This window comes from Rhinoraja longicauda, chromosome 12 (genome assembly GCF_053455715.1).
Source record: "Rhinoraja longicauda isolate Sanriku21f chromosome 12, sRhiLon1.1, whole genome shotgun sequence".
NCBI lineage: Eukaryota > Metazoa > Chordata > Chondrichthyes > Rajiformes > Arhynchobatidae > Rhinoraja > Rhinoraja longicauda.
Window position 1 is genome coordinate 24,250,226 of NC_135964.1, and position 21,201 is coordinate 24,271,426.

Sequence of the window (21,201 nt, forward strand, 5' to 3'; positions counted from 1 at the left end):
GCGAATGAAAAATAGGAAGTGGTAAGAATAAATTCTCAAAATCCAGACATAATGGTATAGAATGCAAAAGATAGACCATGGTAGAATATTCTCAGACTCTAACAGATAAGAATGGAAAGATACTTCCATTGGTTACTCAAGGATAGGAGGAAGACGTTGAGCAAGTAACTGTTTAGTTTAAATTTAAGATAACAAGCCCATTGGCCGAGTCCTCGCTGACCCGTAGATTAACCTACAAACCTGCACGTCTTTGGAATGTGGGAGGAAGCTGGAGCACTTGGAGGAAAACCCACACGGTCATAGGGAGAAGTACAAACCTCTGTGCAGACAGCACCAGTCTGAAGAAGGGTCTCGACCCGAAAAGTCACCCATTCCTTCTCTCCCGAGATGCTGCCTGGCCTGCTGAGTTACTCCAGCATTTTGTGAATAAATACCTTTGATTTGTACCAGCATCTGCAGTTATCTTCTTATACTACCTGTAGTCAGGATACACAGTGCTGCCTTAAAGTGCCAAAGGCAGTAGGCAGTTCAAGACTGAGCAGAGATCATGAGAAGAGCTGAGAGTCAATTGATTTCCCGAGAATCCCACAAAATGCACTCATTCTTCTAATGTAAGGAAATTAAAGTTTTAAATCTGTGCAGAGCAGGTTCTACAATAACAAAACATTTTGGGTAATCAGTCATACCAAACAATTTCTTTTTGTGAGGTAAACTTCCTCTTAGAATTGTGCCCTGGAATCTTTCATCTACAATTGTAAAGTCAGATGGAGTTAACATTCCATATGAATGAAGTCTCCTCAGAGTGAAGTTTTCCAGAACTGAGGCCAACTATCAATTCAGATGAAATATTCATCTCTGAATTGTGGCTTCAGCTCATAATTTTGCCTCAGAAGTGAGAGTGACCACAGCAAACAGTAATTACATCTAAGATGTCTACAATTATTGTCAAATTGATTATAACAAATGACTCAAAAATAGTCAGTTATACAGCACAGAAATAGATCCTTCAGCCCAGCTTGTCCATGTCGACAAGTTGCCTGCCTGAGTTAGCCACATTTCATGAGTCAAGTGTTTTATTGTCATGTCCCGAAATAACAAAATGAACTTTTTACCTGCCCTTGGCCAATATATCCCTTTAAACCTTTCCCTGCCCACAGATCTGTCCAATTAATTGTACCCGCTTCTACCACTACCTCTGGCAGATTTTTCCACATACCCACCTTGTGTGTTAAAAAGTTGCACCGCTCTGGTCCCTTTAAAACTTTCCTTCTTAAGTTTCTGTCCTCTAGTTTTAGACTCGCCTATCCTGTGAAAAAACTGTGGCCTTTCATCTTGCCTACCTCATGATTTTATATACCACTGTAAGGTCACCTTCCAGCCTCCTATGTTCCAGGGAGGAAAAAATCCCAGCCGATCCAGTCACTCCTAGCTCCAATCCCAGTAACATTGTAAATCTTTTATGCATCCTTCCAACATTCCATATGAATGAAGTCTCCTCAGAGAGTGAAGTTTTCCAGAACTGAGGCCAACTATCAATTCAGATGATAACTGCAACTACACACAATATTCCAAGTGCAGTCCCAGCAATTACTTGTACAACATGTCATAATGCTTGTGCTCCATGCGCTGACTGATAAAGGCAAGAATGCCAAAAGCTTTCCTCACCATCTTATGTACTTGTATCGCCACTTACAGGGAACTAGTCAATATTGTGCTTAACTCATTGAGGGGTGGGGGAAGAAGGGAAAAACTGCTTCAATTGCATGATACTAAGATAAGTTTATGTAATTGGATTATCAGACAAATATTTTCAATTTATCATTGCTTCACAGTGCCAAGCAATTTCAAGTCATGCAGATTATACCACTGGGGGAAAGAAGTATCTGGGTGATTTTGCTCTCAAAGTATTAAGTTTCTAACACCTTATTTTTGGTTATTAATGTGCCAGTGAAAAACCTTACTCCTGTTTTTTAAAAATTCTGATCATTTTCAAATGGACTGGTATGTAAAAGTAAAAGAAAAGTAAAATAGGCTTCAGCCAACTTGGATAACTTTGAAACATGTTTGCAGAGAAGGATTCAGAAAATGGCATGATTGCATCACAGACCTACCTTCCTGCAGTTAAATTATCTACACTATTCATCTAATTTATCCCTCATTGATATTATACTATCAACATCATCAACATGCAAATATAAGGTTTAAAATTGTTTTCTCTGGCACAACTAAAAAATATTCTCATCTTGCTTATCATAAAGATTTAACTTTATATTTTTCCCCATCTAAACATAGCACAAAAAGTAAGGAAATTTGTGTTTGGTAGATTATTTCTTTGTTGTAACAATGCTTCTTGGCAATAAATCTTATACCGTTGGAAAGCCTGTTTATTTCCCTTTTAAATGGTGCCACATTTGTAAGGAACATGCATTTGTGGGATGAGCAGCAGAGCTGAGTATATGGGTTGCGCCCATGAAACATTTGCCAAATCTTCTCTGCCAATGCCAAACAGCTTATTCTGCTGTTGCTATTGACTCTTGTTTTGAGCTTCTGGTACCCCCAGGTGCTGACAAGAATGGGATGCCACCCCACAACAGTGTGTGACCAGGCTGGTGACCAGCATGAGGAGGAGGTGCCAGGCTGTTATGGCTGTGTATGGTTCTTCCACACGCTACTGTGGCTCCTGTTTATTAAATGAATAAATTGTTAAATTGCCAATATGTCTTGTTTCTTCAGATTTCAATCATGCAATCCACCAAACAACACCGAACAAGAGTCAATGGCAGAATAAGCTGTTTGGCATTGGCAGAGAAGATTTGGCAAATTTTTCATGGGCGCAACCCATATACTCAGCTCTGCTGCTCATCCCACAAATGCATGTTCCTTACAAATGTGGCACCATTTAAAAGGGAAATAAACAGGCTTTCCAACGGTATAAGATTTATTGCCAAGAAGCATTGCTACAGCAAAGAAATAATCTACCAAACACAAATTTCCTTACTTTTTGTGCTATGTTTATTTAGTCACAGTGAATGATTCCTCTCGTTTTCCTATGGGATTAGTGTTCTCTGACAGTTAAATCAATACCTGTGTATATTTTCTAAAATTAACTCACCTGAATGAAGATGAAAATGTAATAGTTCCATTGTTACTGTAGTTAATCTGTTTAGTTGCAGTTTGTGGTTGCAAAAGTACTGCAATAAAATTATTCAGACTTCAGTAAAATAGGTTAAAAATAAAATATTCCCATTTCAGTTGATCTACATTTTCAATTATTCAAGGATCTCAACTGTACCACTTATCCTTTAATACAGATTTCCATTGCCAATTGTGTTTCACGAAAGCATCCACGGCATTTATGCAATGTTGAACAATACGCATTTTCTGAAATGTATAACAGATATGTAAATCTCCTTTCAATACTGTTAGGAATGGCATTACATCAAAGAAAGCAGGAATTAAGTTACAAAATGTCTTAAGGCAAACAATGCATTCCTCTGTGCTCTAAAATCCTGATGGGAACAGTTTTATAAAATACTATTTTCTCTTAACCGGAATGGACTCCAGAAAATAGTAAAATGCTCAATAAATTCCAGTTGTGAAATTGTGCTTCGTTTTCTTTTACATTTTTCCACAGTATTTTCATTTTTATATTACATGACCAGAGGTACTGTTCAGTTCCCGATGGCCAGCACCACACTGGTCTTACCACTGACCAGTTACAAAAGTATAGAACTTACAGCCCTGTAATTGAAACACAATAATGTCTTAGGCAGCTGTACTGAAGGGCAATAATTGCAGCTTGTTCAATTTAACATGGCTGGGTGAGGTCAACCTTCATATAAGCTTGAAGAATGACAATTAGGAAATAAAAACGGAAAAAATCTGACCACATAAAGGGAAGCTTTTTTAAAAAAAAAGTCCAATCGCGATTTTTTTGTGTTGTCATCTTCAGTAGCACTGCAGGCCAGTTTGAATGAAGTTGTGACGTGAGCTGAACTGCTTGTATCTGACCACAAACTATCTTTTTTTTGCACAGTATTTCTTTAGTAAAATTTGTGCATTTTAATACATATAATTCAATGATAAAAATTAAACCATTTTTCCAGACGGAACATAATTAAAATATTTATATTCAAAGACGACACATATCTGAAATGGTAAAATTGCTAATTCTTCCCCTTAGAACAAATTAAATTGCAACAAAGTACAAACACATTTCACTACATGATTAAAAATCAGTCATTTATAAACTTGCCCACAATGCAAGGGATGTGCATAGGTTTACAATTTTTTTGAATAATAATTCCCTTGGGTAATTTTTCCAACAAATGGAATGTACGTTGCTGTAGAATACAGTTTCCAACACAGATACACCAACAGCATGAATTCTGTAACTCCACATGCAGTAAAACCTGATTCAAATTTCTAAAATGTTTGTACAATTTTAAATTGTAAATGACAGTATCCCCTCTATTAAATTTGACCTGTTTGTGAAAAAAAATCACATCTATTTAATACACCTACTATATCCAACCTCAAAAAATGACTGCAGGTATTTGTAACTTTGCAGATGTAAAATATTGGTTGAAGCTTGTACCAATTATTCTTTGACTTGTTATTTGGGGGCATCGGAAGATGTAATATCAGAATTTATTATACAATACCAGCCATGTGAAATTAAATTTCAAACGGGCAGCAACATAGGCAAGCTATTTGCAGTTTTAAAGTTCAGCAGATCCATTATTTGGAAAAGAAAATTTGTGTGATAAATTTGTGTTTAAAGCTTGCTTACTTAAAACTTAGTACAAACAACTGTTCAAATAGCAATACAGATCTATGGTATTTCCCAATGTTTATAGAGCAGGATGCATGTATAGATCTGATTTTAATAATGGAAGCACAGCCTCACATATTTTAAAAAGGGACACTGTCATTTTCAGAGTTTGATATTTTCTCTCTCCATCCATCTAGAAGGACATAACAATAGTTTAAAAAAATTAGGGCACACTAATCCTAAGCAGTCTATAAGGGGCAAGATTTGATGCATGGTCATTTACAAAGTCTAACGTCGGGTGTTGCTAGGGAATGATAAAGTTCATGGTTTCTCCAGTTCTTAATATACCCAGGATACAGGAACCCACTGTGGTGTAGTACACACAAGCTCAATGGCTTCTTCCAGATGCCTGATGGTCTCATCTATTTCATTGTTGATTATAGTTAGATCAAAGTAGTGTGCATATGTTCTCTGTAGAATTTCTGACTCCTTCTGTAGACGTTGAAGAGATTCATCCTGAAGAATAGAAAGACATTGAATTTCAACCATTGGAGCCCAACTAAATTAGCTTCTTTCCACACTCAAGTACATTCATATCAGCCTTTTCCTCATGGACTGCTTGACCTCCTCAGTATCTGCAACAGTTTATATTCTATTGAAGACTGATTTTTTTTTTCTCAACCAGTCCAATTAAACACACGATACACAGAAAACCCTACAAAATTTTTAGTGTGAAGCTTTAAGACATTTCTTCCTAATCAATCACAAGTTCATTAAGCTTATGGTTTGAAATGTTTTCTGATCAGTTTCACCATAAGAAACAAATCTGCTTAATGCATGATTGATTAACTGGTATTAGTTTTGCTGCAATTTTGTGATTAAGCATGATAGTACAGCAAAACTATCAGGTACAAGCCCATTACTTAGACTATGATGTCTAAATTCAGAAACCAGGTGCTCATGTCTGAAAGTTGGGGCATGGACAACACAGAGGGGCTGCCAAACATATATTTCTGAAGTTATTCTCATATTTATGAGTAAATTATCTAGAGAGTGGGAGCAAACTGCAAAAAAGCTCACAAAACGTTTTAAAATAGGGAGATGACATCTCTCAGAGGCAGTCGATCATATGTTTTTTAATCCCAATAACCAATAGCACCATGGCAAGGTGTGAAGGATCCCCCTATTTATTAGACCTCTCACTGCCAATGCTGACAAAAAAACAATTAAAAAAAAGATATTTAAAAAGCATTTATTGGCAAACATACAAAAATGCTACTGATTACTTAAAAATATATATATTTTGAAATAAAGAGTGAACAAATCCCTACCAATGTACTTTTCAGATAAAGGTTGGTGACACCATTCAAGAGAATGGGGTTTCACCAGATGCACCCTGCGATGAGCAGTTTATGAACACTGCTGGATTTAATCAGATCAAGAGGTCAAAAGCATATCTGACTGCCAGCACATTCCCAACTTCGGTGTTGCTTTGTGCCGGTGCACATGTCTAGGCTGCATTGCCAAGCGCATTGCCACCAGCTGGCAGGTCTCCATGGAACTGATGGTTTTCCATTATTGATTCTGCCCCAATATTTGTTTTTTCCCCATTCAGCTGTGAAATAACTCAACCTTTCTCAATATAAAATGCAAGTTGTAGTTATCAATAAATTCTACATTAATCTGGCAAAGCAGCAATCGACTTACACAAAGTGCTGGAGTAACTCAGTGGGTCCGGCAGCATCGCTGGAGAACATGGATAGGCGACATTTCAGGTTGGGACAATACTTCAGACCCACTGAGTTACTCCAACAACATCTGCAGTTCCTTGTGTCTACAATTAGCTTATTGAAATTGGTTAAAATGAAAATTATAATACAAGGCATTTCTAAGTATGCAAAATATGTTTCTCAAGTTGAACTACACAGCATTTACTCAACTAATATAATGCATCTTTTTATTTTAAGATTTTATTTGATCAGCAAAGCTCATTAACAAATTAGTGTATATCTGTGGACTAGATAAATCAAAAAAATAAGTTCAAGAAGGCCATCAAAAGATTCAGGAAAATCTTTATGAAACTTAACTAATGTCATCAGAAACAATGGATATCTTTTTGCAAGCAAGGCTGATTTTCTCCATAATGTGATTAAAAGGCCTAAAAGTAAAATAGTACAACAACAACTTTTACTCAATGTTCTAATAACCACCTTGAATAAAACCAAAAATTTCTCAAGGATGACTATGGCATCACTAATTACAAAAACTAAATTGCCATTTTCAGTCATCCCTGTCTAATAAAAATACTTACAGGTAGCTTTTTGCACCACCTTGGGAGCTATGTAAAAATCAGAAAGGAAGTAAGAAAATGAACATAAAATATGAGTTTAAATAATAAAAGGTCAGAAAAAACAAAAAATAAAGGCAAAGACTGAAGATACACGCAGAAGAGTAAGCGCTATAAATTTAATTTGTCTCTTACAAAGTATCAAATTTACCAAGTTATTTCGCTGCAAACTCTTTCCTCAAAGGTCTATTTGCCCTCAATCCTCCACACCCATTAGGTTCCCACTGCTGCTGCTTTCAACCACAACTGCTTTGACTGAAACTGCAATAATGCTGCTCCAGAATTAGTTGATAAAATTGATGGATTGGATAACATCGGGAATCAACGGCATAGTCAATCACCAGTGCAACAGTCTTGTTTCTAATGACTAGCTGCCCTATGGTAAATGAATTTGTTTAGTACTGGCAGAATCAGTGAGCAATGATTTACATATATAAATCTTGTGATAACGTGGCACTATTTCACAGAATCCTCAGAAGTTCCTGAAAGATTGCTGGAAACTGTGCAAAAGAAATGAATCATGGATTTGCACAAACCTGCCCTTGAACCTTAGAAAAAAATAATGTTGTAAACATTTCTTTTAGACAATAGACAATAGGTGCAGGAGTAGGCTATTCAGCCCATCGAGCCAGCACCACCATTCACTGTGATCATGGGTGATCATCCACAATCAGTACCCCGTTCCTGCCTTCCCCCCATATCCCTTGTTTAAGAGCTCTAACTCTCCCTTGAAAACATCCAGAGAATCGGACTCCACTGCCTTCTGAGGCAGAAAATTCCACAGATTCGCAACTCTGGGTGAAAAAGTTTCTTTTCCAGCCCCTGGTTCTGCACTCTCCCAACATCAGGAACATGTTTCCTGCCTCTAGCGTGTCCAATCCCTTAATAATCTTATATGTTTTAATATATCCCCTCTCATCCCTCTAAATTCCAGTGTATACAAGCCCAGGCGCTCCATCATTTCAAGATTTGACAGTCCAGCCATCCCGGGAATTAACGTCGTGAACTGCACTCCCTCAATAGCAAGAATGTCCTTCCTCAAATTTGGAGACCAAAACTTTCAGACATATTTTTCTGAAACTTTCCCATCCTCAATGTGTCCTACAAGCAAAATTATTCAAAAGCCTTATGACTCTAGGTCCAAGACAATAATCTCATCAGCATTTCTCCTGACAATCTGTGTTGTCATGATGACTATTTAAGTGAAATCAAGTAAAATTTCCTCCAAATGAACATTAAGATAAGCAAATCCATTATCGTCAGTCCATCCAAAAACTCCATGTACTGCTCAAAGGTACCATCACCTTCCGTGGTCCTAATATATAAAATAAAGTTGTTTGTTCACAGTTACATCAGATTTGACTTTGAACCAAGCTTCTGTATCCTCCCCATTATCAACATCTACTTTCACTTCTGTAATATCGCTCACCCTCCCATACAAAAAGAGCACTTGCACGTAGCTTCTCTATTCCCACGTCCAGGACTTCCAAAATAGTTTCACAGTAAATGAGCAATTTATTTGTTCTTTCAAGTTGGTATTTCCTATTTACATTGCCACAATGCAGAGAAAACCAAACAAATTGGGTGACCAATTTGCTGCACACCTCCATTCAGCTCACAAACATGACCCCAAGCTTCCACACACTTGTCACTTTATTTCACCAAACTACTCCCATTATAAATTCTCCGTTATCTTGCAAACACCGGGTGGCGCCACCAGCAGTGGCTGCCTCGTCAACAGTTTGTCTGTCTTTCTTCTTTTTGTTATTGTTAGTATGTGTTAAAAAAGTATGTTTTAGTGTTCCTTGGTTTGTTTTATGTGGGGGGGGGGGTTGGGGGATTTTTTTTTTCAATCTCTTATCTCGATGGAGATGCGATTTTTTTTCGTATCGTATCTCCGTCTGCACTGCGGCCTAACATCGTGGAGTTGGCGGCCTTTCCTGGAGAACAACCCGGCGCTTCAAGCCGCAGGAGTCTGCGGGACTTTAACATCGCGGAGCTTGCGATCCCTTTGCCGGGGATCGAAGCTCCAACCGCGGGGTCTGTGGACTTTAACATAGTGAAGCCTGCGGTCTCTGGTAAGAAGAGGTTGACTCGGGAGCTCCATGCCAAGGAGAGAGTTTCAACCGCCCCGACGCGGGAGTTTCGATCACCCTGACGGGGGCTCCGATCGTCGACTGTGTGGGTTTTGATCGCCCTGACTGAGGATGGTTTGACTGCCCCGACCGCGGGAGAACAAAGAGGAAGCAGATTGAACTTTGTTGCCTTCCATCACAGTGAGGAATGTGGAATCCACTGTGATGGATGTTTATGTTAACTTTTATGTGGTTGTGTGTCTTGTTACTTTTCACTTAGTGTGGATGTGTGGTAACTCAAATTTCACTGTACCTTAATTGGTACATGTGATAATAAACTGACCTTGAAACCTTGAAAAAATATTATTTTTTCTGATCAGAGCACCAATGGGCAATCTTGTAAACCTGGTGATCAGATAGTGAGCCTTTTCTTGAACTGCTGTGGTCTTTCTAGTGAAGGATTGCTGGGGAGAGAGTTCGAGGAATTTAGACTAGTGATAATGAAGAAAAAACAATGCTTTTCAAAGTGAGGACGGTGAGTGGTTTGGAGGAGAACTGGCAGAAGGTTTCCTTCCATGTGCTGTCATTGTTCTTCTTGGTGGTTTTTGTGACTTATTGGGGCACTGTCAGAGTAACCCAAGAAAATAATTGTGGTCCATTTTGTGGATGATACATATTGGAGTCATGGTGAGCCAGGGGTGGAAGTAATCAATGATTAATGTGGTGGCTGTTCTTGTTGACATCAACCTTCTGGTGCTGTGAGATGTACTCATCCAGGCAAATGGACAGTATTCAATCCTATTCTTGCTTTGTTGACAGTGGAAAGGTTTTGGGGGTTTTGAGAGTCACTTGCAGCATAATACACACGACGCCATGTTTATTTGGTGGCTGGTACAATGGAGTTGCTAGTCAGTGGTAACCCACAGGTTTTTGTTAACAAAGCTTTAGCGATAGTAATATCATAGGTAGGTGGTTAGATTCTCTCATGTTGAAGATGATCACTGGCAGCCTGGCACCACTGAGTAGTGTAAATATTATTTTTGCATATGTGAATGGCGGTTCATTTGGGGAGGTGTTCTAAATGGAATTGAACATTATATGATTATCAGTAAACATTCCTACCTTTTACTTGAAGGTAGGAAGAAGTTATTGATGAAGCAGCTGATGATGGTGTCATTTACTGCCAGTCTGATATTTATGTCCTCAGTGTTTGACCAGCTGGATCAGTGGTGGTGTTACTCAGTCATTCTTCAGAATGATCTTTCTCTTTTGGAGTATATTATTGTCCGTTACTCTCAGCACTTCTAATTGTTACTCAACATAGAGAAGCACTATTACATTAGCTGAGGAAGGGGATGGGTTATAATCACGAGGAGGATATCTTGCCCTTATCCTGCTGCCACAAGACTTTAGGATGTGTGTTGGGATTATATTGGAGGAGCCTACCAGGTTGATTGCATTATATATTTATGTAAGTAAATTATATGTATATTGATTGCTTAATCTGTGGAATTGGTATCCAAATTTATGTACCAGACCACAGATGTTCATGAGGTTGCATGGTCAACTGGACCTTGAACAGCTTTGCTGCGTAGGAATTCAGTGTCTAGGTTGAAGGGGGTTGGCCCATCTAGATTAATATTGATTCAACTGAAAGACTATCTCAGAGGTTAGTTAACCATACTGCTATGGATCAGAAATCACAAATGCCCAACCAAGTGAAATTTGGTTGGGCATTTGTGATTTCTGATCCATAGCAGTAAACTTTGTCCCCTCAAGGTCATTTGTAAACCAAATCAACTATTATGGCACTCCAGTGGTTGTGATCCTCATGCACAGCACTGCCCTAGAGCAGGTAGAAACATTCACATACCTAGGCAGTGTTGTAGACACCACCGGAGGGGCAGATGCAGACATAAAAAGCAGAATCAATAGGGTGGTGTTTAACATGCCCAGGAAGATCTGGAGCTCAGAACACATCTCAATCAACACCAAAATACACATCTTTAACTCAAATGTGAAGCGGATGATGCTGTATGGACCAGAGACATGGAAAACAACAAAACACACAACAAACAGGCTGCAAACATTCATTAACACCTGCCTCAGGAGAATATTAAACATCTGGTGGAGAAACAAAGTAAGCAATGTGGACCTGTGGAAAAGAACAAGCCAGGATCCCATTGACGTACAAATTCGAAGGAGAAAATGGTTGGATTGGACTCACCCTTAGAAAACCTGCCACAAACATCACCCGGCAAGCCCTGAAATGGAACCCCCAAGGAAAAAGGAAAAGAGGTCGCCCCAGGAACAGGTGGAGAAGAGGTGTCCAGGCAGAAATGTTAACTGGATCTTGAACAGCTTTGCTGGGAGTGGGCTCAACTGGGGAGATCTCGAAAGAACCACCAACAACCGAGTGAGGTGGAGGACATTTGTCAATGGCCTATGCTCCCTAGAGGAGCAAAGGGCTTAAGAAGAAGTGGTTGTGATGGCCATTATGGAGATTAGTTAATCCCACATTGTTCAATCTACTAAATTTATACCCTACTGCTGCCATTGTGGGATTTCAACTTGTGTCCATGGACTAGGCCTCCACATTGCTAGCTCAATGTCTTAATCACTGTGCCCTCACCATATCTTCAGCCTGTTAGCATTCCACTGAAGCTTAACATAAACTTGAAGAACAGATCTTGACTTTCAACCGGCATATTAGTCTTCTGGACTCAACACATGCATCAGCCTGAGAAAACTAAAATCCTGAACACCTTTCGAAAAAACGTTATTGATAGCATTGCTAAACAAAGTGTTCCTGTCTGTCCTAATAGACTTTGTTCAGCTATAGCTGTGACAATAAGTGCTACATTTGAAAGGTTTAACAGGAACAAATTTTCTTAAGTTGAATGATTGTCTCTAATTATTGGAATTCATGTACTTCAGTTTCAGTTAACTAATAAAAACATAGCAGAACAGAGAACTTCACTAGATATAAAACTGTTATATTTCTTTCTTACCTCAGTCATGCCAGGAGTAATAGTCGGGGCAGCAATGAAAACGACAAATGGAGCAAATTCTGCAGTTCTCAAAACCTTTAGTGCCTGTGGGAGATAAGTTTGATGCTCAGTAAAGACTGGAGTTGAATATTAAATTAATCCAATGGTATGGACAAGCACATACCTCAAATACTGCATTCATGTATTTCAATCACATAAATGTGCAATACTTGAATCTCTCAGCCCTAACGGAAGAACAAAATGTATCCTTAGTAATAAGGTAGAACTTCATTTGCAACAAGGTCAAAGTTTGGTTGCGCACTTATTTAACCTTCTGTTCACTTCAGGAAATTTAAATGAAAGCAAGAACAAGACGAGTATTAAGATGATATTTAAGACAATTGTTTGACGTGACTTTTTTTTAAACCTACATAGGGCAAGACTTGTATTTAAAAATTAGAACATATTTGTCGACCAACAATACAACACAAGATAGTCATCATGGGCACTAGACTGTCTGATACAACTTTGTTGATCTCTGAAGCAGATCAAATTATCAAACTTGAATAAAACAGAATGGACTCAGGAGCAGACAAATTAAGTTATTTTGTTCACATTCTTAATTTCTCTCAAACACCTTTAATTATTAACTCCCCTAAACAAGTCCTCAATTTTTTTACACAATATTGTAGAAGTAGGTTTCAAATCTTAGTATAGTTGCAAAGCATGAGATTTTACAAGGACTGAATGGAGATAAGTCCAATGATAATCATTTTATATGATTTCCAGCTACTTCAAAATGAATAGATTTTGTGTGAATAAAAATCTCATACACCTTTCAGTTCTTCCTAGGATCCTATGTGCATGAAACACCAAAAACAATGTTTTTTGCCCCAAGACAATTTAGTTAAGAGAGATTTCAAAATATAACCTTAAAAACTCTGTTCACAAAATACATAGGAAAATAGAAATACAGTCAAGGCAGAAACAGAAACTCTGAACATTTTAAAATGTAAAGTTTCTCTTCCATTTTCACGCTGAAGTTTTTAACTTGTGTAATATTCCACTGATACAAGTCTTCCTCCGTGAATCTTGTTTAGGTGGTAATTCTTCATGTGTGAGACAAGTGAACAATTTTGCTAGACTGTTTGTTCAGGCCTAGTCAAGCTTTTAGATACAAGCATACTGTCTAGTAGGGAAGGAGCAAATGAATATGCTGTATTCTTAGGTCAGGTACCCCATTACAGCTCAAAGATCAAATCTGGGAATAATGGGTTAACATTCTGAGCTTTTTAGAAATTTAAGAATTAATTATTGAATGATACGGTCATACAACGCCTCGGCACATCACATTCGTGCTGATCATTAAGTATCCATATTACTTACACTTTCTACCACACGACCCACGGCCTTCTTTGCTTTCCAGTGGTCCTCTAGATACTTAAATGCCATGAGTCTCTCTGTCTCCAATACCTTTTTAACAGCAATTCTCATTACCATAGGAGCAATGCATTTTGTTTTGTTGCAATGAAAAATAGTTAATTAAAATTTAAGCTATGGTAAGTTGATTTGAATTCATTTGTTCAATTTTAAAGTAATCTGTAATTCTAATTGGATAAATAAAATATGCTTATTTTTACTTTACAGCATAATGAAACCTGCTCTCTCATACATTGCAGAAAATATGAAATTGCTATAAATGCTGTACAATTAAATGATGTGTTTAATCACAGTATTTTGCGATATATTTCCCCCTCCTGCTTTCCTAAAAGCATTGAGAATTTTGTGGCTCAATTATAGTGAGGCTACCCTCTAGTACTTCATCGAAATTGGACGGAGCTGCGTTGCCCTGGACACGTGATTGCATGGATTTGTTGCCCGGATTTGCTATTTCCAGACACAGAGGAACAAACCTAAAAAGTCTCCCAAAACTCCAAGTGCAATTGTGCCTCAGAAGGGCATACCACTGAGTCCCACAGAACACTCTCATGACAACTATGCCAAATTCCTTTGAATAGTTTTTGAATGCCTCGAATGGGTGGATACATAATAACCTTATTCAAATAGATTTAAATAATTAAAAACAAAAACCATTAAAATATATACTGAAATGTAATTAAAATTCTTTAAACACTAACAAATAACTAAATGTATTAAAATGAAATAAAAGAGAAAATAACACAAGTACCTCCCCAAGAGTCAGAAACCCATCCAAATGAAGATCACCAGCCAATGGTGGTATAAAGCCAAGCATGTTACTGCCCAGCTCCTGAACTCAATATTGATCCCAGTGGTGGAATGGAATATCTGATGTGTCAGCATGTCTCAGACATCCACATCTCAACATACCCTTGGTGATCTGAGCCGTACTGGGCATTGATTGGTATTGGTTTATTAATGTCACCTATACTGAAATACAGTGAAAAACTTTGTGTACTATCCTATCAAATCATGCACATGTATAACAGTAATTCAAAGAGAAAATACCAGAGTGCAGAATGTAATGTTATATTGTTATGGCATTCAGTTATAGAGAAAAGTTTGGAGATCCAAACTACATCCTAAGCTTATGAGAGGAGCATTCAGTAATCTGACAACAGCAAGAAAGAAGCTGTTCATGAATCTGGTGGCACATGCTTTCAAGCTTTTGCATTATTTGCCCGAAAGGAGAATGGAAAACGGGAATGACTGGGATACAATACAATATATCTTTATTGTCAGTGTACAGGGGTACAACGAGATTGGGAATGCGACTTCCATACGATGCAATAAATTAATTAGCTAATCAACAGAATTTTAGACAAGCCAGAGAAACAAAATTAGAAACAGTTAAAACAGAATAAAGTGCAAATAGGTCTGTGCCGGGTCGGTGTGCGACGTGACCATCTGACTCAGCAGGACCGGTTCAGAGCAGTAATGGCACTGGGGATGAAGCTGTTCCTGAGTCTGGAGGTGCGGGCGTAGGTCTTGTAGCGTCTGCCAGATGGTAGAAGTTCGAACAGACTATTGCAGGGGTGTGAGGAGTCTTTATGAATGCTGGTGGCTTTCCTGAGGCATTGTGTATTGTAGATGCCCTCCACGGCTGGTAGCTGTGTCCCGATAATCTTCTGAGCTCTGTAGACTACCCACTGAAGAGCTCTCCTCTCTGTCTCCGTGCAGCTGAGATACCACACAGGGATGCCATACGTTAGGATGCTCTCTATGATGTAGCGGTAGAAGGTCGTCAGCAGCTGTTGGGGCAGACCACACTTTTTCAGTGTTCTCAGGTAGAACAGTCGTTGCTGCGCCTTCTTGACCAGCACAGCGGTGTTAGTGGACCATGTGAGTGCCCAGAAATGTGTGTGCCCAGAAACTTGAAGCTGGACACTCTCTCCACACTGTCCCCGTTGATAAAGATCGGAGCGTATTCCCCATTATGTGACCTTCGGAAGTTGATGATCAGCTCCTTGGTCTTAGAGATGTTTAGGGACAGGTTGTTATCTGAGCACCAGTCTGCCAGGTTCTGTAGTGCGTTTCATCACCGTTGGTGATGAGCCCGATCACCGTTGTGTCAATAGACAATAGACAATAGACAATAGGTGCAGGAGTAGGCCATTCAGCCCTTCGAGCCAGCACCGCCATTCAATGCGATCATGGCTGATCACTATCAATCAGTACCCCGTTCCTGCCTTCTCCCCATACCCCCTCACTCCGCTATCCTTAAGAGCTCTATCCAGCTCTCTCTTGAAAGCATCCAACGAACTGGCCTCCACTGCCTTCTGAGGCAGAGAATTCCACACCTTCACCACCCTCTGACTGAAAAAGTTCTTCCTCATCTCCGTTCTAAATGGCCTACCCCTTATTCTCAAACTGTGGCCCCTTGTTCTGGACTCCCCCAACATTGGGAACATGTTATCTGCCTCTAATGTGTCCAATCCCCTAATTATCTTATATGTTTCAATAAGATCCCCCCTCATCCTTCTAAATTCCAGTGTATACAAGCCCAATCGCTCCAGCCTTTCAACATACGACAGTCCCGCCATTCCGGGAATTAATCTAGTGAACCTACGCTGCACGCCCTCCATAGCAAGAATATCCTTCCTCAAATTTGGAGACCAAAACTGCACGTCTGTAAACTTGACAATGGTGTTGGTGTTGAATGCAGGAACACAGTCGTGTGTGAATAGGGAGTAGAGCATGGGGCTCGAAACACAGCCCTGTGGGTGATAGTGGAGGACAGGTGCGGGCCCATTCTCACTGCCTGCGGTCGCTCCATCAAGAAAGTCAGGATCCAGTCGCATAATGATGAGCTGATGCCTAGTTGGTGGAGTTTGGTGATGAGCTTGGTTGGGATGACAGTGTTGAAGGCAGAGCTATAGTCTATGAATAGCATCCTCACGTATGTGCCCTGTCTCTCCAGGTGAGTCAGGACAGTGTGAAGAGCCAGAGAGATGGCGTCGTCTGTGGATCTGTTTGCCCTGTATGCAAATTGATGCGAGTCCAGTGAGGCAGGGATGCTGGATTTGATGTGTGAGAGGACCAGCCTTTCAAAGCACTTCATGATTATAGGAGTTAAGGCAACCAGACGGTAGTCGTTCAGGTTGGTGATTTTTGTCTTTTTCGGCACTGGCACTATGGTAGCTGACTTCAGCCACTTGGGGACCGTAGCCAGAGATAACGACAGGTTAAAGATCCTGGTGAATACCTCAGCCAGCTGTTCAGCACAGTCCCTAAGTATAATCAAGGATACAAGTAGTCCTTGATTATATCGGCTGCTTTTTGGAGGCAGCATGGAGTAGATGAGTTGATGGGATGGGGGTAGTGGGAGGCTGGTTTGTGTGATGGACTGGGCTACAACTCTCTGCAATTTCTTGCAGTCTTGGGCAGGGCAATTGCCAAACCAAGATGTGATGTACCCGAATATTTTCTACAGTGCATCTGTAGAAGTTGCTATGAGTCATTGGAGACTTGCTGAACTGCCTTAGTTTTCTGAGGAAGTAAAGGTATTGGTAAATAGCAAGGTAAGCACAAACTGGCCCAATAATACACCTCGGGTGGCCATTGTGAACCCATTCTTTTCCTCAACTGAAGTCTATATACAGTTCTAAAACCTAACTGCTGGAATGATTCAGCTGCTCAGGCAGCATTTGCAGAGGGAAATGGGCAGATTTCTTGAAGAAGGGTTCTTACCTGGAATGGCGTCTTTCCATTTTCCACCACAGACAATGCCTGACCCCACAAATCCCTCTAGCAGTTTGTTTTTTGCTCAGGTTTCCAGCATCTAGTCTCCGGTGTCTCTATACACACTCCTTCCACCAGCGGTTTCCACATACTCAAGGTCATCTCCAAAGTCCGTCCCACAGAGTGCAATTGTAGCAGCACTTCTGTACTCAGGAATAATAGACCAATTTAGCAGCAATTCAAGGGCCTTCTTGGTTTGTGTGGTTCAGTGATTTATTGAGAGTATTATTTGATCACTGATCAGCTCAATAATGTATTGGGCATTTTACCAAGTGATGTTCTATTCTGCAAACAATGTTTTGGCAAACCAGAGATTTTTTCCAGGTTGTGACAATTATTAGAAAGCCAGTTTACATAACCTACACGTCTTTCCTTTCAATTATCCCATAAGTAAACAGATGATGAATGGCTGAAAAACCCAACAATTGCAAACAAAAGCAGTTTATAGGTACTGCAGAACAAACTGCACATTGAAACTTGACTTGCAACACCACTGTTATGACAGAAAGTCTAGCAACAGTCAGGCCAGTGCATTAATACGGTGGAACAAACAAGGCCTTTATGGAGAATGATGATATTTTCAATTATTTTACTGACCTGTGGCTCAACATCTAGAATTGCAATGAGTCCTTGTTCATGGATTTTGCGTATCGTTTCCAACTTTGTTCCATACATTGCATCCTCATGACTGCCATACTCCAGATAGTCATTATTGGAAATATCCTGCATCATTTGATCATGTGAAACAAAATGGTAATTTTTGCCATTTTCTTCATCTTTTCTGGCAGGTCTGGTAGTGTCTATGAAAAAAAAATAACCTTACATTAGTGACATATAGAGCAGTGATGAAAATTTGAATTCCAACTCATGCCTGGTTGATTCACCATTGATTTCTGACCATTGATACATGCGTCATGTGTGACTGTGGCTACTCGGCTTTTATTGCTCATTCTTAATTGGCCTTGAGAAAATAACAATACAATTTCTTCCCTGAAAGCAGGGCCTTTTTAAATCAATAGCTCAGTCTGAAGAAGGGTCTCGACCCGAAAGGTCACCCATTCCTTCTCCCCCGAGATGCTGCCTGACCTGCTGAGTTACTCCAGCATTTTGTGAATAAATACCTTCGATTTGTACCAGCATCTGCAGTTATTTTCTTATAATAGCTCATATTATACTTCCCCCCTGACAAACAATGTAACCCTTTGAAAGTGAAACCACATTTGAAGCATTTTTTTGTGTTTTATTATTTTAGCATGAAACCCTTTAAGCATAGTACAGATTAGGACAAAACAATCAGATTTTCTAGGATATGGAGGCCAAGTAACATCTGACAATAATGACAACTTTCATATAAGTCTTTCATCGTAAATCAACTCAAGATTTTTCATAGGAATGTAATCAGATGAAAAAAACTACACCAAGCTAAAGGAATATTAAAAGCAGAAACTAAAAGTTCAGCATGTGTTGAAGTGGATTTTAATGGAGGAGTGAAAGAAAGGTGGAGTTTGGGGAAAAAATTGCAGAGATTGGGGCTTTGATTGTAAATTAAGTAGGAGATACATAAGAAATTGAAATTAGAGGAAGACAGAAGTCTGAGAATATGTAGAGCTGGAAAAGGGAATCCAAGGCCATGAAGGGATCGAGAGTCAAAAGTGTTTTATTGTCATATGTCCCGAAACGGAACAATAAAGTTCTTACTTGCAATAGCACAACAGATATTCAAACATTGTACTCTGTAAAACCCATAATAAATAACAAAAAACAAATTTCAGCCTCTGACTGAGATTAAAAAAAACATCTGCTACAGAGGCCCGGGAAGGCACATGAGTGTTCTCCCTATCAAAGTGTGCATAAAACACATTGAGCTCATCTGGGAGTGATGCTTCACTGTTGCTTGAGCTGCCCCCTGATTTCCCCTTGTGGGAAGTGACAGCATGCAAGCCCTGCCTCAGCTGCCGAACATTCTCCTTGTCCTCCAATTTGGAGCAAAAATCCCTTTTAGCCTTTTCGTTGGCCTTATTAAGGACATATCTGGACTTCTTGTATAACTTTGCATCACCAGACATGAATGCCAGAGATCTGGTCCTCAGAAGAATGTGGAATGAAGATTCAAGCATAAGAATTCTAAATTGGAGATGCTGATAAATTAAGCCAGTCAGTGAGCCTTGGGTTAATTGGCAAGCAGGACGTGATACAGATTAATTTGAGGAAGGGAATTTTGGATAAGTCAAGCATCCGAAGGTTATTTGAATCAATTGACATTCTTTCTGTGTGAACAAGGTAAAGATTGGGGTGCCAGGAGAGGTTGTGGTTTCCAGTGCACTAAGATAATCCACTGGATAGTGATCAACAGTGGCAATTTTGTTCCTACTTTCTACCCACTTTTCCTAACCCACAAAGAAAAATCGACTGAAGAGCCCCTTTTCCATTTTGGTCAATATCACTGGTCTTTCACTGCAGAGAACCACCAAATATTCTAATAAAAAACACAAAGTACTGAAGTAACTCAGTGGGTCAGGCAGCATCACAATGTTGCCAATGTTGGGGGAGTCCAGAACCAGGGGCCACAGTTTAAGAGTAAGGGGTTTAGAATGGAGATGAGGAAAAACTTTTTCAGTCAGAGAATTGTAAATCTGTGGAATTCTCTGCCTCAGAGGGCAGTGGAGGCCAATTCTCTGAATGCATTCAAGAGAGAGCTTGATAGAGCTCTTAAGGATAGTGGAGTCAGGGGGTATGGGGAGAAGGCAGGAACGGGGGACTGATTGAGAATGATCAGCTATGATCACATTGAATGGTGGTGCTGGCTCGAGGGGCCGAATGGCCTACTCCTGCACCTATTGTCTATCACTTGAGAACATTTTTAGGTGACGTTTTGAATCTGGACCTTTCTTCAGACTTGAAATATTACCAATATATGTTCTCCAGAGATGCTGCCTGACCTGTTGAGTCACTTTGCACCAGCACTTTGCATCTTTTTTTGTAGTTCCTTGTGTCTCCAAATATTCTAACAATTGTATTGAACACAGATGATTTAACTCAGAAGAGTTTTATTTAGTCTAATGTCCAGGAAGCTCAACAAATAGTAGTCTAATAATGAACCAAATCATAGTGGCAGATTGACACTATGTTTAATGTGGATAAGTGTGAGGTTATCCATTTTGGTGGTAAGAATAGGAAGGCAGAGTATTATCTGAATGGTGTCAAGTTAGGAACAGGGGACGTACAACGAGATCTGGGTGTCCTAGTGCATCAGTCACTGAAAGCAAGCATGCAGGTACAGCAGGCAGTGAAGAAAGCCAATGGAATGTTGGCCTTCATAACAAGAGGAGTTGAGTATAGGAGCAAAGAGGTCCTTCTGCAGTTGTACAGGGCCCTAGTGAGGCCGCACCTGGAGTACTGTGTGCAGTTTTGGTCTCCAAATTTGAGGAAGGATATTCTTGCTATTGAGGGCGTACAGCGTAGGTTTACTAGGTTAATTCCTGGAATGGCGGGACTATCATATGTTGAAAGACTGGAGCGACTAGGCTTGTATACACTGGAATTTAGAAGGATGAGAGATCTTATCGAAACGTATAAGATTATTTGTGACGTGTGGCGGCGCCTAACGGCTGCGGCTCGCTGGCAGTCTGTTTGTCCTTTGTCCTTTTTGTTTGTGTGTTGGTGTTGGGGTGTTTTGTTTTGGTTGTGTATGTGGGGGGGGGGGGGGTATGTGTGGGGGGGTGTATGTGTGTGGGGGGGGGGGAATCTTTCTTTTTTTAGGTCTCTTCCTCGGGGCGAGGCTTGGCCGCGGGGCCT

The 21,201-nt window shown here is 39.8% G+C and overlaps 1 protein-coding gene across 7 annotated transcripts in view; it reads right to left on the minus strand.

The window, feature by feature from the left end:
- Positions 1-3,259: 3,259 nt before the first annotated feature.
- caska (calcium/calmodulin-dependent serine protein kinase a) overlaps positions 3,260-21,201 on the minus strand; it is a 211,220-nt gene continuing 193,278 nt past the window's right edge. For 4 of the 7 annotated variants that reach the window (XM_078409215.1, XM_078409214.1, XM_078409211.1 and 1 more), the window contains 3 exons: positions 18,004-18,206; positions 12,208-12,291; positions 3,260-5,290 (listed from right to left, as the gene is read on the minus strand). In XM_078409215.1, coding sequence (XP_078265341.1) covers positions 5,114-5,290; positions 12,208-12,291; positions 18,004-18,206 — 464 coding nt within the window. In that variant the 3' untranslated portion in view covers positions 3,260-5,113. The remainder of the gene's footprint in view (positions 5,291-12,207; positions 12,292-18,003; positions 18,207-21,201) is intronic. The other 3 variants (XM_078409216.1, XM_078409217.1, XM_078409212.1) reach the window with 1 other exon arrangement.